The 20,742-nt window shown below is 32.9% G+C and overlaps 2 protein-coding genes and 1 long non-coding RNA gene across 19 annotated transcripts; 2 read left to right on the top strand and 1 right to left on the bottom strand.

Moving 5' to 3' along the window:
* The first annotated feature begins 2,585 nt into the window (after nt 1-2,585).
* LOC104710768 (glucose-6-phosphate isomerase, cytosolic 2B) lies at nt 2,586-5,166 on the top strand. Of its 15 annotated transcripts, none has more exons than XR_755068.3 (7): nt 2,586-2,877; nt 3,126-3,406; nt 3,488-3,575; nt 3,719-3,817; nt 4,103-4,193; nt 4,711-4,779; nt 4,858-5,166. It is a non-coding gene; the product is annotated as a glucose-6-phosphate isomerase, cytosolic 2B (long non-coding RNA). The 15 variants fall into 15 exon arrangements; XR_015566817.1 differs by having other exon boundaries at nt 2,611-2,877; nt 4,711-4,774; XR_755067.3 differs by having other exon boundaries at nt 2,611-2,877; nt 4,103-4,198.
* A 4,952-nt stretch (nt 5,167-10,118) lies between these two features.
* Nucleotides 10,119-12,694, top strand: LOC104710767 (uncharacterized). Of its 3 annotated transcripts, none has more exons than XM_087466456.1 (7): nt 10,119-10,422; nt 10,539-10,633; nt 11,327-11,447; nt 11,558-11,676; nt 11,777-11,963; nt 12,054-12,197; nt 12,300-12,694. In XM_087466456.1, the coding sequence occupies exons 1-7, from the start codon at nt 10,192-10,194 to the stop codon at nt 12,588-12,590; spliced, it is 1,188 nt and encodes a 395-aa protein (XP_087322582.1). In that variant the 5' UTR covers nt 10,119-10,191; the 3' UTR covers nt 12,591-12,694. The 3 variants fall into 3 exon arrangements, with proteins under 3 accessions (XP_087322582.1, XP_087322585.1, XP_087322583.1); XM_087466459.1 differs by having other exon boundaries at nt 10,122-10,422; nt 11,548-11,676; XM_087466457.1 differs by having other exon boundaries at nt 10,123-10,422; nt 11,551-11,676.
* A 1,228-nt stretch (nt 12,695-13,922) lies between these two features.
* Nucleotides 13,923-17,600, bottom strand: LOC104710766 (uncharacterized). The gene is made up of 9 exons (XM_010427418.3): nt 17,302-17,600; nt 16,299-16,472; nt 16,105-16,188; nt 15,434-16,007; nt 15,190-15,352; nt 14,950-15,078; nt 14,657-14,851; nt 14,450-14,572; nt 13,923-14,340 (listed from the first exon to the last, which is right to left on the bottom strand). Exons 2-9 carry the CDS (start codon nt 16,447-16,449, stop codon nt 14,215-14,217), a joined length of 1,545 nt encoding a protein of 514 aa, XP_010425720.1. The 5' UTR covers nt 16,450-16,472; nt 17,302-17,600; the 3' UTR covers nt 13,923-14,214.
* Between the last annotated feature and the right edge of the window lie 3,142 nt (nt 17,601-20,742).

Below are 20,742 nucleotides of genomic sequence, written 5' to 3'. Positions count from 1 at the left end.
TATCATTAGTATCATGGGAGGTTTTCAGTTTTTTTTTGGTCAAACATTATAAAAGTTACGGTTACATTTCAAAGAATATATATGTCAAAGATTTTGTTTGTGCTTTTTTCTTCTTTTTTGTAACCATAAATTGTAGTAATAGATTAAAGTATATTAATATGATGAATTTTTTTTTTCATTTTTAACCATAAATCACGAGAACGGCGCGAGAAACCCTACGAGCATCGATCGACGCATGTGGAGGTGTCGGTCGACTCGAATTAGGGTTTTTGGGAAATATTGAGCATGTGTCGGACGACACAAGAAGTGTGTCGGTTGACACCACCAGACCCCTCTTGGAATGCCTGCGACACGATCACACGGCCACCTGGTGTTGACCGACACACTCTTTGTGTCTCCCAACACCTACTCGACATTTCGTGAAAAATCTAATTCGCATCGACCGACACCTCCACATGCGTCGATCGATGCTTGTTAGGTTTCTCGCGCCGTCCTTGTATTTGTGTCGACCAACACACTCCTTATGTCGATTGACACATATGACGAACATTGTTTTCGTGTGATCTCCAACGCAGATCTCCGACTCCTAACGCCTCCAATGTGGTTGTGGCTCACCCAGAAGCCACTCATTACCATTGGGAACTCAAAAAGAACAGAAGCAAGCAAAGAAATCAATCAACAACACTTAAATCACAGATAGACAAGAATTCTCAAGCTTAGATCAGCCATGGTCATGCACTCACTTTTGAAAATGACGAATCTAATTCTAAACTCACGAAAACAGCCTCCCAACAAGCTTCTACCACGTTCCCATCCTCAAATCTCTCAAGAAACAGCTAGAAGTCTCTAAAACTCACAAGCACAACTTTCTCTCTTCTCTTTCTCTAGAAAACGACAATGAGGCTGATAACCATGACCTAGGTCGTCCCCCATACTTAAATACCTCGGTTTAGAATTTCACTTAAACAAAACCGTTCCAATTCGACGATTTAAAACAAACCAATCTCACCAGAAATTGATGGTGTCGATCGACACACCTCTTATAGCGATCGATACACATCCCAAAATCTCACAAATTGGTTCGTGGATATTAAAGTAATTTTGAGAGGAATGAGTTCCACTTGTTAACTTTTTATATGAGTTTGAAAAAACATTAATTTATTATATAAACATAAAGAAATACACTTAGTTGACAAACTTACGTGAGATTTGATATATGAAAGTTATTGAAATGTTTGTCTTTGTTTTTATAGGATGAATTGTAATTAAAAAAGCCTATTATAAATTTATTATTTAATTGGGAAGTTAATGCACTAATACTTATATCAATTTATATCTATAAGGAGTTATATAAGCTATATGAGAGTTACAAAATGCAATAAGTACATATTAACATATTTTAATATTTATTAAGTTTCTAAATATTATTAGTCATTCATTACAATACTAATAGTACTATGGAAGTTACAAAAGTGTCAACATATAACAGAAGTAAATAATTTCAATAAAATAAAAATTAGTGTCTTAAAGATGGATATGATTATTAATATGAGAGTTACAAAATAAGTGATAGAATATGAAATTTACTAAAATATGTGAGAAAGTACATCAAAAATACACTTATTATGCTGTTTTAAGTATAATCTTTTTATTTAATATAACTATAAATATATGATAGGAATTTAAACCTAATCAAATTAATATGAGTATTACAAAATATGTGATAGAATAAGAAATTTAATAGAATATGTGAGAAGGTTCATAAATAAATACATGTATTATTTAAAAAAAATATGAATAGTTACTATAACTATAAATATATGATAGGAATTTCAAGCAAAACAAATTATAAATATATGTATATATATATATATTCATTTATTTCTTTAAAAGACATAATTTAGTTATTTCTCTCTAACTAATTAATTATATATATATATATATATTTAATAGTATAGTTTGTTTGTTTTTTTTGCCAACCATTGGGTCACAACAAGGCGGCTCATTAGCCAAATCCCAACATTCGTAGGAAGCGGGACTTGATCCCTGATGTGGTGGTACCTTATGCATTAAGGACTTACCATTGGACACTACATTAAAGTCACTTCACAATAGTTCAAAAAGAGAAAATCATTATTGGACAATATGTTACACAAGTTAAAGGATAAATTGAACACCTGGGATAACATGGCTAAGTGGAGTCGAACCCCGGTGGGATCGATTACAAAGATGATGTTGTAACCACTTGACTAAAGACACTTTCCGATAAATTAAACATCTTATAATGTATAATTTTAAATTATTTTTTTGTCTAAAATATAAATATAAATATAAATAAGATAATGTGTATCTATATGAAGTCAATTGAAAAAAAAACACTGAAAATATCCCTACTATTAAAAGAAAAACGTTGCCTGAAAAAAACCTTAGTTTTGTAAGAATTTACAATACAATGCCATTGCAATTATGACCAAATTTTCGATTTTAAAAAAGGGTACAAAGGAAATTTCCTGGCCCCTCTACACGGATAAAGACGCGGATCTAAAACGACCCGTTTATATTATTTCGGATCCTTTTATTTAATCGTGACCGTTGATTCATTTTGATCTTATCCGTCAATTTAAAAGACCTAAAAAGAAGTTGTTTCTCTCTCTATGCTCTTTGTCGCCGTCTCCAAGTCCTTTTGCAAAATTTTCTTTTTCTTTTGCCGACGAAGCTGCAGAGATGAAACAGGATTCGGACCAAGCAGCATCAACCAACAACAATTATTATTTGTATTTGGATTGTTGGGTAAAAGCTTTGCAGATAGCCAAACGAATCTATCTTTTGGCTTGGCTGAACTTAAAGATAGCTTACGGACCTGATTCTCATCACGTGGTAAGTGTAATCTAATTGCCTTAATGTTATCCCAAACGAAAAGCGGGTCTTCTACTAATGTTTTTGATGAAGTTTGGAATCAGTGGTGAGTTTTGGATCTATTGATGATGAAATTCAGTTAGTGATGTGAATTTCTTTAAGTTTGTTAGTCTTGGAAAGATTAATCAAATCAATAGTTATCATTATAATCACTTAAGATATTCCCCCCCACATTCTCACTATATTTGATGCTTTGTTCGTTTGAATAGGAAAAGCATACGTTTTAAGAACTCAGTTTCGGATATGTTGATTTGGAGGCGATAGCTATACAATAGGTCAAGAGTACAATTAAAGACAGGTGTTGACATTGTTGTTAGAATCCTTGGTCGTATGAAGGTACGTCTCTCTCTCTCTCTCTCTCTCTCTCTCTCTCTCTCTCTCTTTTTACTCCAGTGGATGTAAAGGAAGATAGCGGGTTAGAGTTTTGAGAAGATGATGTTCAACATAATCATCACATGATGATCTCTCTTCTGGGTTTGTAAATTAGAAGGTAAATCTAATTTGTTCTTCCATAGCCTGTTATTTGTAAAAAAAAAATTCTTCAGTCTGATTGATACGATTAACCATCTAGGATTTATTTATATGTGACCATGAGAAGCCATCTTCTTAAGAACACACTATGGATCTACCAACTGATTCGCTAGGCCAAGATGAAATGGGTATGACGTGTGTTTCTAAAATAACTAGAGCTGACAAGAAATGTTTAATTTGCCGATTTTGTTAATTGCTCTTATCTGATGTCTCTCGATCTTTTCTTTTGTTTGATGAAGTAGTAACAAAATATCATCTTTTATCTTTTCAGGAGCTGAGTATGTTTTTGGAAGTCAACACCATCCACATCTCTTATAGTTGATAATAAGAGCACTGATGGGCACTTCTTACGCATTCATTTCAACATCAGGTTAGACTTTGCTATGATGTTTCTTTTTTTTATAAAAAAACCTCTTCTATTTCTATATATATCATATGCTAAATTCATATAAAAGATAAATGGAATGGTTTGCTTTATAAGCTGTCTATTTTTTTTTGTTGTTGTGAATTTGCATTGATTTGAGTGACGTGTTGGGAACAGTAAGCCTTTTTCTTCTTACAAGTCACAACAACTCTCTGTCTTATGTATTATACTAAAAGCAGAGCTGAGCTTCTTATGTGTCGCTAAATCTATTTATGGTTTCCAATTTTTCAGAATAGGTTGAATATAATAACAAAAAGAATTTGCAACAATTCATAGGCTCTAATGATAGTGACACGTTTGAAGCATCTAACAAGATGAATGGGTAAGGTTAGTTCAAAAAATTATATGCTGAAGTATTTGAAATGTTTTGTGTTCAGTTTTTATGAGTTTGATTTCTTTTTGTTGTTTCGGTTCTTGAACCAGTTTTTTTTAAATATGTTCTATAGTTTCTTGGGTTTCTTTTTGTTGTCTAAGTTGCTGGTTTTGATTAATTAATTTGCAGATTTTTATTCTCTAAGTTGTAGGTTTGGTTTGTCGAAGTTATAGACTGCAGATTTTAGTGAAATAATTTGCATAATTTGTTTATCTGAGTTACATGTTTTTGTCTACATGTTTAGTGAATTAATTTGCATAATTTGTTTATCTGTGTTACATGTTTTTGTCTACATTATGGGCTCAAGTATATGAACATATATGACTACTATAGATACTAACTTAAGTGAATCTCTAATAAGAGTTAATGACATCTCATTCCCCATTCCCCACAAAGTAAATATGGTGCTGATTGATGTTAAAATTTACGTATAATAATGTGTATAACTGTTGGTATCTTTCCACAGACCTTCTTTGGCGATCGATCTTCTCTTAGCCTTCTACTTTCAGAATTGACTGCTTACTATGTTGGTCAGGTCTGCCACTATTTCAGGTATTAAAATTGAGATAAAAAGTCTTAAAAAGCTGACATTTTGTATATGTTTTGTTTTCAGTTGGTGGCAATCGATGAACACAGAATTGCAGTTCAAGGCTTTGTGTGGAGTATCAATTCGTTTGACCAGTGGAGAGTTAATCTAGGAACAGTTTTATCTTCCGCTCTTCATCTTCCTCTGAATCTTAAAGTAGCTGCTGAAGCTGAGAATTTACTAACAAAGTCTATGTCCACTCTAGACACTTTTTAGCTTAAAGAATGCCATGTTCTTGCTCAGAAACAACAAACCAAACAATTATAGCTGATTTGAGCCTTTTGTGAGAATTTTATCATTGTGCTTATCAAAAGATAAATTAGATTTACATTGTCAGGCTATGTGTTTTCGTTATATGCATTTTCCTAGATTTTGATCTGTTCTTTTTATAAAAGTTAAGGCATGTCCAAAATCTTTTCTTTTATTGTCTTGGGATCTTAATTTTATGTTACTTCCCGTAATTCTACAGCTAATATAGTTCTAATCAAAATAATTAGATGTTTTTGATTAGAAAAATTTGGTTTTGGATAATTTTACTACCTAACTAAAAATTAAATATACAATGGAGAATTTGAGTATCATGTCTAAATTTCTTACCAAATACATATAAATAAACATTGCTTAATGAGTAATTATTGAAAGAGAACGATCATAGGATAAAAAAATTATGATGGATAAAGAGAGAAAGACAAGACGGGACAGGATGGCACGAGATGGGATGGAATGGGATGGGAAATGTTTCCTATTACAAAGTAGATACGTTTGGATTATATATGAACAATAATTCAAACTAAAACCAAATTGAAATCTAATATTTAGATTTATTATCAATATTGTACAAATAGTTTTATATATTTAAAATAATAAGATTCTAACTCATTTTTTGAAATTTAAAATTTATATGAGAAAATTTAATACTAAATTAATTTATATGAAAGAGTTTAAATTAAAAAAAACAACGACATCATGTTATTAATGTTTATCAAAAATTTGAAAGAAATAAAAAACAAAACTATAAATAAATATGAGAATAAGGTGGCTGGATGGCTTCAATTGTAAAGACTTTCATAAAGTGGCTGTTCCGGCGAATAAAGTGACGATTGTTATCTCGAATAGTGTCACGAGAAATGATAGATTTTAGTCATATTTAGCACTTGGTGGGCCATCTTGGCTTCATGATCAAGTGCATGTTGATGAATAATGTTGTTGGTGTTTAATTATTATTGTTCTTGGTTACTTTCGGTTCTCAAACTATTTTTGGTTATATCTGATGACCACATAAAAAAATGACAAATAAGTCTCTTATTATTCCACAATCAGCAGTCCATGATTAAAAACTTTTTGATTCATCATCACTGTCTTTGTTGAAAGCCAATATACAACAAATTGCATTTCATGAGAAATCATTATTGTAATCACCTAATAAAGAAAAACCTTTTTTTTGTGTGCTATTAAACAAAAAACATATAATACTAAAAAATTTGATGTATTATGTAAATGAAATTAAGACTAAGTCCAGGATATTTAAGGTATTACAATGAAAAATAGTGGATGTGCAATGGAAATGAGTAATTCATATAATAGAAAAGATTGCACTTAAACGATTTTCTTAAAAAAATTCACTATGTGACATATAAAGAACTAATATGAGATGGATATTTTGAGAATTTTGGATATTTTTGAAAATATTTCGAAATTTTTTGAGAAGTATAATTTCCACTAACAATATAAATTAACTATTCAAATGGAGACTTTATATATTTCGTGAAGTAATTCTCTATTTTGGAACGGGTAAATTCAAAATTTTAGTATTATTTTAGGAAACAGTCAGTTTGTTAAAATTGTAATTTTTTGGATAGTAAAAACTAACTAAATGAAAAATTAAATATTCAAGAAGAATATGGATATCCTGTCTAAATTTCTTACCCAATCTCTATTAAAAATATTACCTACCAAGTAATTATTTAAAAGAGAACGATCATAATTGTGACATCCCAGTTTGCGGAGAGGTTTAAAAGATTGATTTGGTCATCTAGGTCACCAAAGTGCAGATTTATTTTCGGCCAAAGGTCCTGAGAGAACTCTAGAGTTAAGCATGTTTGAGCTGGAGTAGTTTCAGGATGGGTGAGCATCCGGAACTGTGCGAGTAGAGACAAAACACATGGAAAGATGGTGATTTGTAGTGATGGTAAACAAATTTTTAAAGCCTCATGGACGTAACAAATCGACTGACGGATATGGATGAACCCACTGGCCGGGAATAGATGTAGCCCACTAAGCAAGGTGGGCCTATGGATCAGGAGTGGACATGGTGGACCTACTAAGCAAGGTGATGATCAGAGCGTTACAATAAGACAAAAAAATTCTGATGGATATAGGACGAGAGGAGATGGAACGGGACATGATAAAACGGGACAGAGACATAATAAAACGGAACAGGGACGTGTTTCCCATTCCTCTAGGTTATATATGTGTAATAACCCAAAGTAAAACCAAACTTAAATTAGATATTTAAAATAATACAATTTTATAAAAATATTTTGCCCGTGCTATAGCACGGGTTACTACCTAGTTAAGAAAAAAATTACACATGTCCCAAAAAAAGAGTACCAAATGGCAAGTTCTTATAGCATGTCAAAAAAAGAAACCTTACTTTATTATATAAGATTTAATTATTAGGTTGGATTTAATTATCTATTTTACCATTTTTAAGTACATTTTGTGTTATGCCTTTTTTGTTTTGTTTATTTAAAAAGTTATTTGCAACATTAACCCCTAAAAAATTTCCAAAACTAACACTTCTCCAGATTTTGTTTCCTAAATATTTTACATTTCATTTCAACTAAAAAAATAACAGCAATCAATATGGAAATAGAAACTATCATATATTTAACCACACATTCTGTTATGTTTTGAAGATATTCTATATCTGAATCCTTTGCAAACAAATAAAACAACAATTTGATTCCCATTTTGTTTTCCAAAACCTGTGAGATTTGATTCTTAACGTAAAAAAAACTTCGAGTGACATTTATTTAAATATTATAATTAACATATATATATATATATATATATAAACTTAATAAAAGTTTTAATTATTACGAATATGTAAAATTAAAAAAGTCTAAAAGTTATATAGTATATGAGTTATAAAGAGGACATGTTGGAATTAATAAAAAATTATTAAATTTGTGTTAACAAAGGTTAAATCCTCATTTAATTATTTATCAACACTTTTGATATTAAAATATTTGACATAAAATCAAGTTGATTAACTAAGATTGTATAAAATAATTAAATCATTAGGAAAATGTGACTTAATCCCAACATATAAATTACTGATTATGTATTTCGACCCCTTATTTTTTGTTATAATATTTAGAAATCAAAATAGAATCTCAAACACTAAACAAAATAATCTAAATATAACAAACAAATGATCATGAAATATATTGCGGGTTAAAAAAATAATTTAAATATTTAGCCGCACAGCAACCAAAATTTTAGTTATTCCTCTATTTACAAAACATCCAATATTTAACAAACAGATACAACATAAAATATAAATTATCATAAAAATTATATGTTTGCGGTGTACCGCGGGTTAAAATCTAGTTGCTTTTGTATAATTATTGCTTTTAAATAAATGAAGGAAATTCAAAATAAAAAGACCTTTTCTCTCTCCCTCACCCCCCCCCCCCCCCCCAAGTTCGCCCTAGCCGTCGCCTAAAATATCAAATCTCAGTTTGCCCTCTCCGGTGACCGGTGCTCCTCGCCGTAGCTGTGAGAGGGCCCCGATGCCCTGTTTTTAGTTTGTTTTTGCTTCTTTTTGTGTCGCCGCAGTTAGATCTGGTGGATTGATGGAGTGGTTAGTATGCTCAGCAAATGAGAAGGTCTTCACAGTGAGGTTTGCTCAACGGTATGAGCGTTTGTTAGTCCTCTCCCGGTGGTTTCAGGAGAAGCTTCTTTTGCCTTTGTCAGATTCGTCGATGTCCTGATCTCTTAGGTGAAGCTTCTCGGATCTGTGGCCATGGGTTCTTGTTGTCTCCTGGTTGAGTAAGCTGACTTCCCCATGTTTATCATGTACCATTTAGCTAGGGTTAGGTGTGTAGTGTTGTAGATGTGGTTGAAGTTTGGCCCTTGATTGGGAAGTCTTGTGGTTTGGTTTGAGTCTCGATCTTGGGTTTTGTCATTGCGGTAGGAGCAGTCAGTGTGGGGTTTTGTGGTTGCAAGTTGATGGTTTTAATTCCGGAGCTAGTAGTTCCAAGGTACGACTTGAAAAATAATATATCATCTTGACCCTTCCCTTCGTTTGCTTCCGTTCATGTGTTTCTCTTTGTTTTGAAGCCGCTTATGTTATTTGGTTGTGATTGTGTTTTATCCGCCCAGCCATTGTTGGTCCAGCACCCTTGGTCTACTTTTCCAGCCTTTGATTCCCTTAAGGTTGTTTCCTTTCTAAGTTTAGGCTTTGGTTTGTTTAGAAGTTATGCTAGTCTTAGTTGTATGCAGTGGACTCTTTTCTGGGTTGTTTGTTCGTTGTGGTTGATAGCTTCTTCGTTCCATCTTCGTGCTCTTTTGAGTTCGGTTGTATCGAGAGGTTAGGCTGCGCTCCTTTTCCTTGCTTTGCAGATCTGGTGAGATCTGACTGCTTTTTGTAAGGCTTCTACACAGATGATTCTGGATGCTGTTGTCGTCATCGTCGCATTCAGAAGTGTTTCGAGTCTTTGCTTGCCGGATTATGAAGTCTTTGGTTCTGCTACAAGAGATTGGTTCTCTTCATGATAGGAGGTGGTTGATCTTAGCTTGGGATTGGCCGTGGGCATCCTTGGTAGTTCTCTTCCAAGTGTTTGAGGAGAAGAGTTTCTTCTTGCATCCTAAGACTAGTGTATCGTGTAAGGGTTTATGCCTTGTTGCCTATTTCTCTATTTTAAGGGTTCATCCTCTGTTTTGGGTTAAATTTTTCTACTTTGTAATTTTTACCTTGGTTTCGTTTTATGTCTCCGGAAACTTCTGTTTGTTCGCCGGCTTAGTTTCTCTCTTTTGGGCGTTAGACTCAGGGGATATTCTTGCTTTCCGCCGGCTAGGTTGTAAGTCACCATGTATCCTTCCAAGTTTTATAATATCAGTTGACAAAAAAAAAATGAAGGAAATTATTATTACCAGTTCTACTACTGATAGATGTCATTTGTTGCCAAGACAACAAATTCACAAAACTGAATCACTGACTCAGAGGTCCTCGGTTTAAATTTGGTTCGGTTCGGTTATATTACCAACTCTACTATTGTAATTGTAAGTGTCATTTTGTTGATAAGATAAATTCACAAAACCGAATCACTCACTCAGAGTCAGAGAGGTCCTCCAATGGCTACAGCTTCCTTCACTTGCTCACTTCCTTTTGCTCCACTAACCAAATCCCTCAGACCCACTCGTTCCCCACCAATTCTCCGCTCAGCCTATGGAACAAGAACCGTACTCATCACGTCCATGGCGGTTCAAGAAGATGACAAGAGAACCAACGAAGGAGCAATGAGCATTGACAATTTACGCGGTTTTGTCGATCTCAATGTCGGAAAATGGACTGGCTCCTTTCATGTAAACAATCCACAAAAACCCTAATGCGTTGATTCTAAAGTTTTGAACTTTTTTCGTTAGATTATATGTTACAAGAGCTCTTGTCTTTTTTTTTTTTTTTTTTTTTGGTTTTGCAGCAATTTGATGGTAATGGTACCTTGTTGCATAAGATTGATACGCGTCTTTCAGCTAGTTCTTATGGAGAAGATGAGCTCCTTAGCCTTAACCAATCGTATGATTGATTACTCTTTTGCTTCCTTCTTAATTAATTATCTGAGTTTGATGGACATGAAAGGTCCGTAATTTAGGGATTCAATTATCATTGGAATCGATTTGGAGGGGAATTTTAACTTTGAAACTATATAAAGTTCTGAACTTTTAATGGTCTGAGTAGTTATTTTATGAATTTAGAGCAAATTTGATTGATTCGTAGTTTTATGCTTTGATGGTAAGAAGTTGTTTTGATGGATTTATATGAAAGGTTTGTAATTTTAAGGATTCAATCATCTTTGGACTCAATAGAATGGAAGAAAGGGTCTGAAATTCTAATGATATCTTAGGAATTGTATATGTCCTCACAAAGTTAATACATATATGTTTGATGTTACATGGTGTTATTCTATGAATTTGGATCAATTATGAAGTTTTTACTTGTATACTTTTGTCTGGGGTTTTTACAGTTAAGAAATAATTTTTCTAATCTGCATTGTGTTTGTACTATAGAAAGTTTCTGAATTTTAAATGGTGTCTAAGAAATTGTATGTTCACACAAAGTTTATCCATATATGTTGATGATCTATGATATTATTTCTCTGAATTTGGAGCAACTCTGAAGTTTCTTTCTTGTATATTATAGTATCCTAGAGACAATGGTTTTCGCTCTGCACAATCAGTTCCTAACTTGTCTTGTGTTTGTATTGTTTAGGTTATATATAAAGCAGCCTACATCAGCTACTTCAGTTTCCGAAGAGGACGAGGAGGAAGCGGAATGGGTAGAATACAAAATTAAAGAAACCAATATGTTTACCGTGGACAAATATCAGCAGGTGAGAAAATTCTGTGATCTCTCAATCTAGATACTTAGTATCAGTATATGGTTTGTCTCTATCTTGAGGATTTGAGGACTATCTTGATATCCATCATCAGTAGTCTGCAGATTGGATTTTTCCCCAAGGAGAGAGCGTTTGCACTGAGGTATCAAACCGCTGGAATGTTGGATACAACGTTAAGACAAGGCGTTCTCGGGGAAGATGACACTGGAGAAGAATCACCAAGGTTAGTTTCTCACGCCTATTGGTTCCCTTCTTCTATAGAAACATTTTATACTCTCCATGAAGCATGAGTGTAGACTGTAATAATAAACTTGTAATTTCAGAAATCTTAAACTTCCATCTCGGCGTCCTGCTTTAGTATGTGAAAACTGCTTGTATTCTACAAAGATGGATAGAAGGGCTAGAGCATTTCACATCATGGATCCCAAAGGTGTTCTTGAAATGCTTATTGTTTTCCTCGAGGAAAGAGGGCTAAATAATCTCACTCATCCAGTCCTCGATAACTCTCAGGTAAATTTGTTGACAGATTTGTTATCGATCCAGCACATAAAGCACAATAGAGTCCTTTCATGATCAGTATATGTTCTCCTTTTGTTGCAGGAGGATGCAGATCGGATTACCCCATTTCTTGGTACTTGGAAAGGTCGTTCAGTAACTAAACGAAGTGGTGTCTATGGAGCAACACTATCTGAAGCCGATATTGTTGCTGTTCTTGAAATGAATGACAAAGGTCATGTGGTCCAGGTATACAATATTGTTCTACACTCCAACATAGCCTTTTATCATCCTTTGTTTATATTAGATGAGATGTTATTGACCTTCACAAGTTTTGATGATGTTAATCAGGATATCTCGTCGACATCGGATGCGAAAAAAGTGACAACTAACGTACACTGGGACGGGGAACTGACTAAAAACGTAGTTACATTCGCGGAAGGATACCAAATGACTCTGTTACCAGGAGGTATGTACATGGGATGTCCTTGCGACGTAGCAAAGAGTGTTGCTGAGTTAAAGTCTTTTCACTTAGAATTCTGCTGGCTTGAATCGCCCACCTCAAGACAGAGACTAGTCCGCACATATGACCATGAGGGTTTGGCTGTCTCATCAACTTATTTTTCCGAGATGAAAATGTGAGAGCCAGACCTATGATATCATTCATGTTACTGTACTAAATATCTATGTAATGTTGCAAATATACTTTTTTTTTTAGCTCACATCATTTCACTTTGGTTGACAAATTGAGTTTTGCTGAGAGACATGTAAACTACAACTTAGGACAGGCTAACTAATCCACCTTCAACAAAAGTTTCAATTATTCTCCTCTTCAGGGGCTAGCTTGTCAACAATCCACATCACAACAAAACTTGATTTGTCTCTACAACTTTTATGGTTACATGCTCGACTCGTGGGTTCCATCTACTCGTTTCATCTTCCTTTTGTTTTATGTACGTCCAACAGCAAGGTCCACAACTATTGTCAATTTTTTTTGAGATGGCTTGAACTGTAATGACCAGAGATTACTGTGTTTTCTGATTAATTAGATCAATAATGTGGATTAATCTACAGTGATAACAACTATATGTGATTCTTTACCGTTTTAAAATTGTTTGTTATGTTCTTGTTATACATTAATATCTTCTTCACTAGATATTTATACGGACTGCAATGATCAATATCAAAACAGTAACACGAACAGGTGAAATACACAATTGTAAGACCTGATTTACAGTTAAGATTGTGAAATCTGCAGATGAGTGGTCCGAACGGCAAACCGGTAAACACAAAACTGACCAGAAACAACAACAAAACACAGAAACATAACTTGAAAATACATGAATTTGTTGTCCGATTATTCTGATCCCTTATTGTCTACGGAACTATGAGACCAAATCGTAGATCCAGACAACAATCTGAGAACTTGTTTCCAATTAAATTTGGACTATCTATGAAAGAATCTAACTAATCATAAACTTCAAAAGACTAATAATAACATGAACAGAAGAAAACAAATCTACAAGATCCAAGAACTCAAAAAAACACAAAAATGTAGGGCAGAAACAACTCTAGCTTTGACAGCCTAAGGCTTAAAGGAAACAGCAAAGCAAGAGGAAGGCCCCCTAAGATTGAGTTGATATGCGCCTACGCACCCAAAACAGGGTGCGCCACAAAATAAATCCCTTCTCGTGGTATACCACGCCACCCCTCACTAAAGAGGGAAGCGCTCGGCCTCAGGCACTCACTTTGCTTCTCTCTTCTAGGGTTCTTACTCTTTATATACATGTCATCTATCATCTTGAGTTTGCCCTCTTCTTCTTTTTTCTTTTTATACTTTGATCCCTATATTTATTTCTTCTTTCAATTTTGACCCAAATACAATTTAAATCTTATAGAGGAATACAGTATAGGCCAGTTTAAAAAAGCTGTAAAGAATTTTATATCAAACTGAATATATGGGCACAATAGAAATTTCGGCACATTTCATAAAATAACACATAACATAAGTTGAGGTAACAACAAAGTGAAAAGTTACAACAAAGGGCAAACTCAAGAAGATGACTTCATGAGTTTTTGCATTTTATGACCGTTATATAAGTTATAATAAAATATATATATATTTAGATAGATAGATGTACATAATATATAAAATATACAACATTTTTGATTAATAATGTCAGAGATGGAAATTTTTTGGTATGCTTTTTATCTTCCAGTTTGGTTTATTCATCCAAAGGTTGAGGAGGATAGATGATGAGGTTTTTTACACTTGAGTTTCCCCATCCTCCGGGATTAAAAGCATAGGGATCTGACCATGGTCAACGAAGTCAATCTTGCTTAGCCTCATACAGCATAACACTTGTTCCGGCAACTCCTCTGGCTTTTGAGCCTGTTTCATGTTTCCAATTTGTAAGAATGAAAGTTTTAATCTTTTATCTACTCACACTTCTTCGAGAACAAATGATCATGGTTTACATAGTATTTGTATCAAGTTATACCTGGATGGTTAACCCGAGATCAAGAGTTCCGTTTTTCAATCGATCTCTGAATGCTTCAAGTCCTTTCCTCGATATGTAGCTGAATCGATGCACATCCAAATCAATCTCAAAGTAGTTTGGACCCTGCAGTGAAGGTAAAAGCAATCGTTAATGAGGCGCTAAAGACAATTTCTTTTCGAGTTTAAGAGTTAGTGATGTTGTTAGAACCTTAAAGAAGTTGTGTTGCGGACGAGAGAGGACAGGTTTTTCATTGTAAGCCTGAACAAGCTTCTTCTCTGTCGAGCTTAGAGCTAGATCTTCAGGGTTAACAAGTCCAGCAACTATCTTAAGCCTTTCACGGAAAGCAACATTGCTGTCTTTAGCAAACCCTTTTACCTTCTCCATCTCATCATTGACAAGTTTCTGTTTTTTCAAAAACCAAAAACAAAAAGAACCTGGTAAGCATTCAGATCAATCACGGGAATGTGAGAAATGTAAAAAGGAATGGCTTTATAAGCTACCTTGATGCTCTCCTGATATTGTTGAGAGGTTTCTTTTTCGTAATTATCTCGTAATTTAAAGTAGAGTACAATGCTCATGCCTTCCCCATCACTGTCTCCAAGGAACATTGCAGCAGGATAAGTTGGTAACTGCCAGTGAGTCACAAAGGTCAGGATCATTTACACATATGGATATACCAAACGCTATCTATACACTTCATATGAAGTTAAGTAAAGATGTTAATGTTGGGTGGTTGTTACCTGAATGTTGACAATGAGAAGAGCTGGGAGCTTTGCCTCGGATTTGATGTTTGGAAGCTCGATGTGTTGAGCGATATGATCAATCTTCCTTGGACAGACAAACAAGTCAACACCAATAGGAGTGTACGGACACTGATTTGGAGCGGGGGATTTCTTCTTGTCTCTGCAAGCATCATTCTTCAATAGTTACAGACAAAGCAGTTTCTAGTAAAAGATACATGAAACAGTGTGTTGAAAGGTGTACTTGAAATAGGTTTCTCCACGGAGTTTAAAAGTTGAAGGCGGTATCTCGCACCAACTACCGCTGGACTGCTTCTCCTTGGCAGACGAAGGAACAGTGAAACCCGCTTTCGGACGGTACAACAACTTACGATGCTCAGTAACTTCCTCACCATCGCACGATCTCCTCTTGAATGAAAGCCGATAAACAGCGGATTTTCGTTTCTGAGATGTGGGTGAGTTTAGAGTCTTGTCATTAAAACTAACTGTCGGCATCAATCGGCTCAGGCTGGTTCTCAGGGTTTTCTCTTGAGAGTTCCGTTTCTGTTCCTTCAAGCCTTTAAAGCTTGCATGATCCATTAAATTTTTCTTCTTGTTGTTTCCAGTGAGAACAGAGAGACCACTAGGATCCTTGTACATCCCTTTGGTCACAAACTTCTCGGTCTTACTCCCATCTATCTTCAAGTAAGTCTCATGGTATTCTTCATACTTTCCTTTCCCATCCACAATGCACGACGAAGATTCGAATTGAACTACCTGACCATTTGGGATATTACCCGTCGCACCCCCCACTGATGGTGGTGCTGATGGTGCGTTTTCTGCAGGAGAGAGATGGTAAAAGATATACAGATCCATATGACATTTTCCAAAACTGCTCCTCCATCAATACTGAAAACAATGTAGATTGACATTTACCTTCAGGTAGGCTGATGAAGTCCTCATCCTCATCCGAATCAAGAACACTGACAGAGTCAAACCATGCATCATCTTGCGAGAGAGCTGCAACATAACATATTCTACATGTAAAAATCTATGACAGTAGAATATGATTATGCATAAATTTTGATCAACCAGTGGACGATTAAGTTAGCCGGGAGAGAAAGACTCACCAAAAGAAACTCGACTCCCAACGTCACTGGGCCTTCTTACATTTGCATGAGGAACAATATCAGACACTTTAGAAAAGTGTTTTGAAGATCTGCGACGACCTTTCCTCCGAGGCCTAATGGCTCTCGAATGGGTTGACACACATCCACCCATTTTTCTATAATATTATTTAGATCCTGTTCAGAGCAAAAATGAAATGGGTGAAAAAAGAAGAAAACTCAACTAAAAGACCAATATCTTTGAACAAATCTGCAACATACAGAAACTAGTTGTTTCTTTCTGTCTTATTACTAACATTGGGACCAAGTCAGTGCCCTGAATCTTGTTTTTTTCTTTATGTACAGGTATATCCAGTGTTGAAGAATCAACAACCAAGTCAGTACAAAGATCTCTCAAAATTATAAAATAATGTAGCCAGCTCAAAAAGTGTCACAAGACAAAATCAAATAAATGACTTAGTGGGGCACAAGAAACATGTAACAACAACACATCAAATTATTAAACTATGCTAAACTGAGAAATCTAATATGAGCCAAAGTGATTGCTGCAAGCCTAACATTGTATTGTGTATGCCCCTGCACGAGCTTTTAGATATGTTCATGGCAATACACTAATTGGTAAAATTCAATCACTTTCAGCTTTCATATAAGAACATTTTTAAACATAAATAAAATATGAGTTGAAAACGTCAACATCGATCAAGAAAAAAGCGTTGAATCAAATGGAGAAAAAAAAAAAAAAAAAACTTTATTCAAATAACAATCAGGACAACACTAACAAAACAACATACCGCATGCATTACATTACATTACATCGCTTAGAAAGAAAGAAAAAGACTTAAACTTTACGAATCTGCTAAGATCATAGATCGATCCGTTGATGAATCAGAACAGATCCGAACGAGATGGTAAAAACAAGGATCATGAATGATCAACAACAATGTAGAGAATCTAAACACGAATCTTTAGCCTATAAAGAGATCAAAATCGATGAATCTAATTGTACCTGAAACGAGGAAGCATGATAAAGGGCAATTCCCTTTTTTTGTTTTTCTGATTTTTTTTGTTGTTGTCTGAGAGAGAGAGAGAGAGAGAGAGAGAGAGAAAAGGGAAGAATCTTCCCGAGAAACCAAAAAGGGAGAAGACGAAGAAGAACCCAGGAAGAAGATTAAAAGTGAAATTTTTAGATTACCCGAAAATATCGGATCCGGGTCAGAGACACCGATAACACCAACAAAATAAAAATAAAAATAAAAAGGAAGATTAATTGACTAATTACTAAGTTAGTAAAGAACTAAAGATGATAGTTTCCTAATTACAGCTTATCCTTTATCATATAAAGCACAAGTCACCTATCAAATAAAAATCTGCCACATAGATTTTGTTTTATATTAAAAATAATTTTAAAATAATACAACAAAATTATAAATTCAAAAAGCAAAAAGAAAAAAAAAAAAAAAAAACCTAAATTTTCTTAACTTAAGTTGACTAAAAATTTTAGTCTAAAATCATTCAAATATTACAGAACCATAAAAAATCCAATAAATCACCGAGGCCATCTTTGTTGTTCTTCTTTCCGCCCCACCTTTTTTTTTTGTTCAAAAGCTTCACCCAACTTATTTTCATAATTGTCTTCTCTTCTTGAATCAATAATTGATCCTCACTCAGCCCTTTCAAATTTTCATAGAAGATATCATGGATTGTTACCTCATATCAAGGTATAGAATGAAGACGACATCGTAAGCAATCTGAAGCAACTAGGAAAAGCTCAAACTTTTGTGTGGTAGCAAACTCACGCAAACTTATTTTTCATATGGCAAGCGATACAAGAATGAAAACTAACGAGAGTTAGTGACTTTGGTAAAGTAATCAATTCTGTATGTTATTCAAATGTTTACTTGAAATATCTGATCATGGTAATATAAATTTGACTATTGTCATTTGTACTACAATATTTTTCGTATAATATATGTGTAACGATTAAATATATATATAGATTTGACTTTGCTATACTATGTCTTTGACTCTAGGTACGTTTCTAGCTATAACTATCTTTCTCATCTCATCTTATTATGTTTATCTCTTGAAGGTGGACGATTACCCGCTTCATCCATACATGCACAATGGTGTAGCCGTGGAGATGGAAAAGTGATTAGAGGATTAGTCTTCTGTATAAGGTATCAAGTTATATGTTGTGTGATTTTTTCAGGCTAGGTTTAGATTTTTCTCATATTAATCTTTGAAGCTATATTTTTCCCGTACAAAGTACGGGTCTAATACTAGTAATCTTATATAGCAGATGATAGTAATCAGAGTCTCCACAATAAATAGCTGAGGTATCTGGGAATAATTTGTCGGTTTGGGGTTTTTCGTTTCTTCATACATAAGGAAGATTTTCGGTTTAATGCATTTTGGTTTGGTTTCAATGGTTTGTGTTTGAATTCATTTCAGCTTTTACTCTTGATTGCTAGTACAGTTTCAAGAGTTTAAAAGCCTTGACAGCTATTCTTTTTTTTTTATGTCAATCACACTTTTTTTATTTTTAATATTTTTCAAGCTTTAAAAACTACATTTTCTTTTTCTCTTTCTTGATTTTTCATTTTTCTTAAAGCGAATTTTTTTTCTCTCTTTTATATTAAAAAGCTCTCCAAAAATATATATATACTTTTTACATATTTTATTTTTATAAATTAATTATTCTTATTTTTTCTTTTTCTTTTAAAATCCATTTCAATGATAAATTTTCTTATCTCATCATCTATATTAATATTTTTGCAGCACTTTTTACTTAAAAATATATTTGTGGATATATTTATCATTAAATATCATTTAATCCTTATATTCATATCCAAACACGTTTAGTTAGTTCTCTCTACTATCCTTATAATCAAACAGAATTAAATTATTATATGATGATTCACCTTAAATTATTACAGAATTAAATTATATATAATATCCTACTATATTAATTGAGAAGTACAAATATGAAACTAACCTTAAAATGTGTAAAAAATTACATTCAATTGCCATTAAAAAAATTAATTAAGTTTAATTAACTAATTTAAATAAATATAATTAATTAAAAATAAAAAACACTCACAGATCAAATATTAAAAAATCTATAAAAAAATATTTTCTATCTCTAATAAATTATGGACGAAATTACTAATTATTTTTAAAAAAATTATATAAACCAATCAGCATTTTAAAAACTAAAATTTTATATCCAAGTATACAATACTATTATTTTTAATAACTATATTTGAAGATTTTGTTAAGATTTCAAATTATGATTCTCCTATCATCTTTATTTTATTTTATTTACAATTGTTTTGGAATTTTCATATAATACTTATAATAAATAAAATGCATATTTTTTCTGCATATGTTGTGATTTGAGTTTTTTAAAACGAAGATATATTACTCAATGTATAAAAATGTGTGTTTAATTTCCACATTGGCGGGTTGGTAAAACTAAATTTATATAGATAATAAATTAATAATTTTTATTTGCTCACAATTATAATATTAAAATTAATATTTTATATTTCATAAAAAATGATGCAAATACAACAAATAAACAATATAAAACTGTAATAATACGTCAAAAATAAAATACTATAATATTTTGAAATAATTAGTATTCAAATAGACTAAAAGATTTACATAACAACTAAAAATAAATCTTATCTCAAACAAAATAATTTTTTTAAAAAACAATAATTTTTATTATTATATTATATTTTTTTTTTAAATGTTGACCCGTGCTTTAAGCACGGGATATATCCTAGTTCTATAATTAATACAGATATTTAGAAGATTTATTCCATATTAAAAAAAAATATTCTCCTATCATCTTTTTTATTATTTTAAAATTTTAATATAGTGAATCATCATATAATACATAATGTTAATAAAAATGTGTACTTTTTTCCTGCATATATTGTAATTTGAATTTCTTCAAACAAACATATATTACTCAATTAATATAAAAAGTGTGTGTTCGACATACATATATAGTAAATTTACCGTATATAGTAAATTATAGAATTTTAAGAAGTTTATAATTTGTAACTGATATATCTAAACTTAATAAAAAGTTTATAATTATGAATATTTAAAAATATTAAATTTTCAAAATAACACAAACGAGTTATATACATGACGGCTTATATGTGATGTAGCGACATCTTCTTATTCTTTAAGTGGACTTTACTCTATAATTATTTTCATTAGTTTTGTTGGGCTTTATTATTTATTATTGGGTTTCTTTTAAGTCGGTGTAGTTGTTGCTTGCTCGACAAGTTCCGACGAGGGTTTTGTGTTTGCGGAGGCATATAAGTACTCTTTTTCTTGTAACGTGAACGAGAGCTGTTTTAAGAATTTTAATAAAAGAGAAGTTTCTCTTGTTCCAAGTCTTCGAATTCTCTTACTCTTTGATCCATTG

This window comes from Camelina sativa, chromosome 9, assembly GCF_030686135.1.
Source record: "Camelina sativa cultivar CO46 ecotype springtype chromosome 9, ASM3068613v1".
NCBI classification, from domain to species: domain Eukaryota; kingdom Viridiplantae; phylum Streptophyta; class Magnoliopsida; order Brassicales; family Brassicaceae; genus Camelina; species Camelina sativa.
The sequence above is the reverse complement of the archived record's forward strand: the minus strand, read 5'-3'. Positions and strand labels throughout refer to the sequence as shown.

Coding starts and splice junctions, on each gene's coding strand:
- LOC104710767 (XM_087466456.1), top strand. CDS start 10,192: ATGGCTACAGCTTCCTTCACTTGCTCACTTCCTTTTGCTCCACTAACC. Junction 10,634..11,326: donor CTCCTTAGCCTTAACCAATC/GTATGATTGATT, acceptor TGTATTGTTTAG/GTTATATATAAAGCAGCCTA. Junction 12,198..12,299: donor ACAAAGGTCATGTGGTCCAG/GTATACAATATT, acceptor GATGTTAATCAG/GATATCTCGTCGACATCGGA.
- LOC104710766 (XM_010427418.3), bottom strand. CDS start 16,449: ATGGGTGGATGTGTGTCAACCCATTCGAGAGCCATTAGGCCTCGGAGG. Junction 16,189..16,298: donor TGGGAGTCGAGTTTCTTTTG/GTGAGTCTTTCT, acceptor GTTATGTTGCAG/CTCTCTCGCAAGATGATGCA. Junction 14,852..14,949: donor AATATCAGGAGAGCATCAAG/GTAGCTTATAAA, acceptor TTGAAAAAACAG/AAACTTGTCAATGATGAGAT.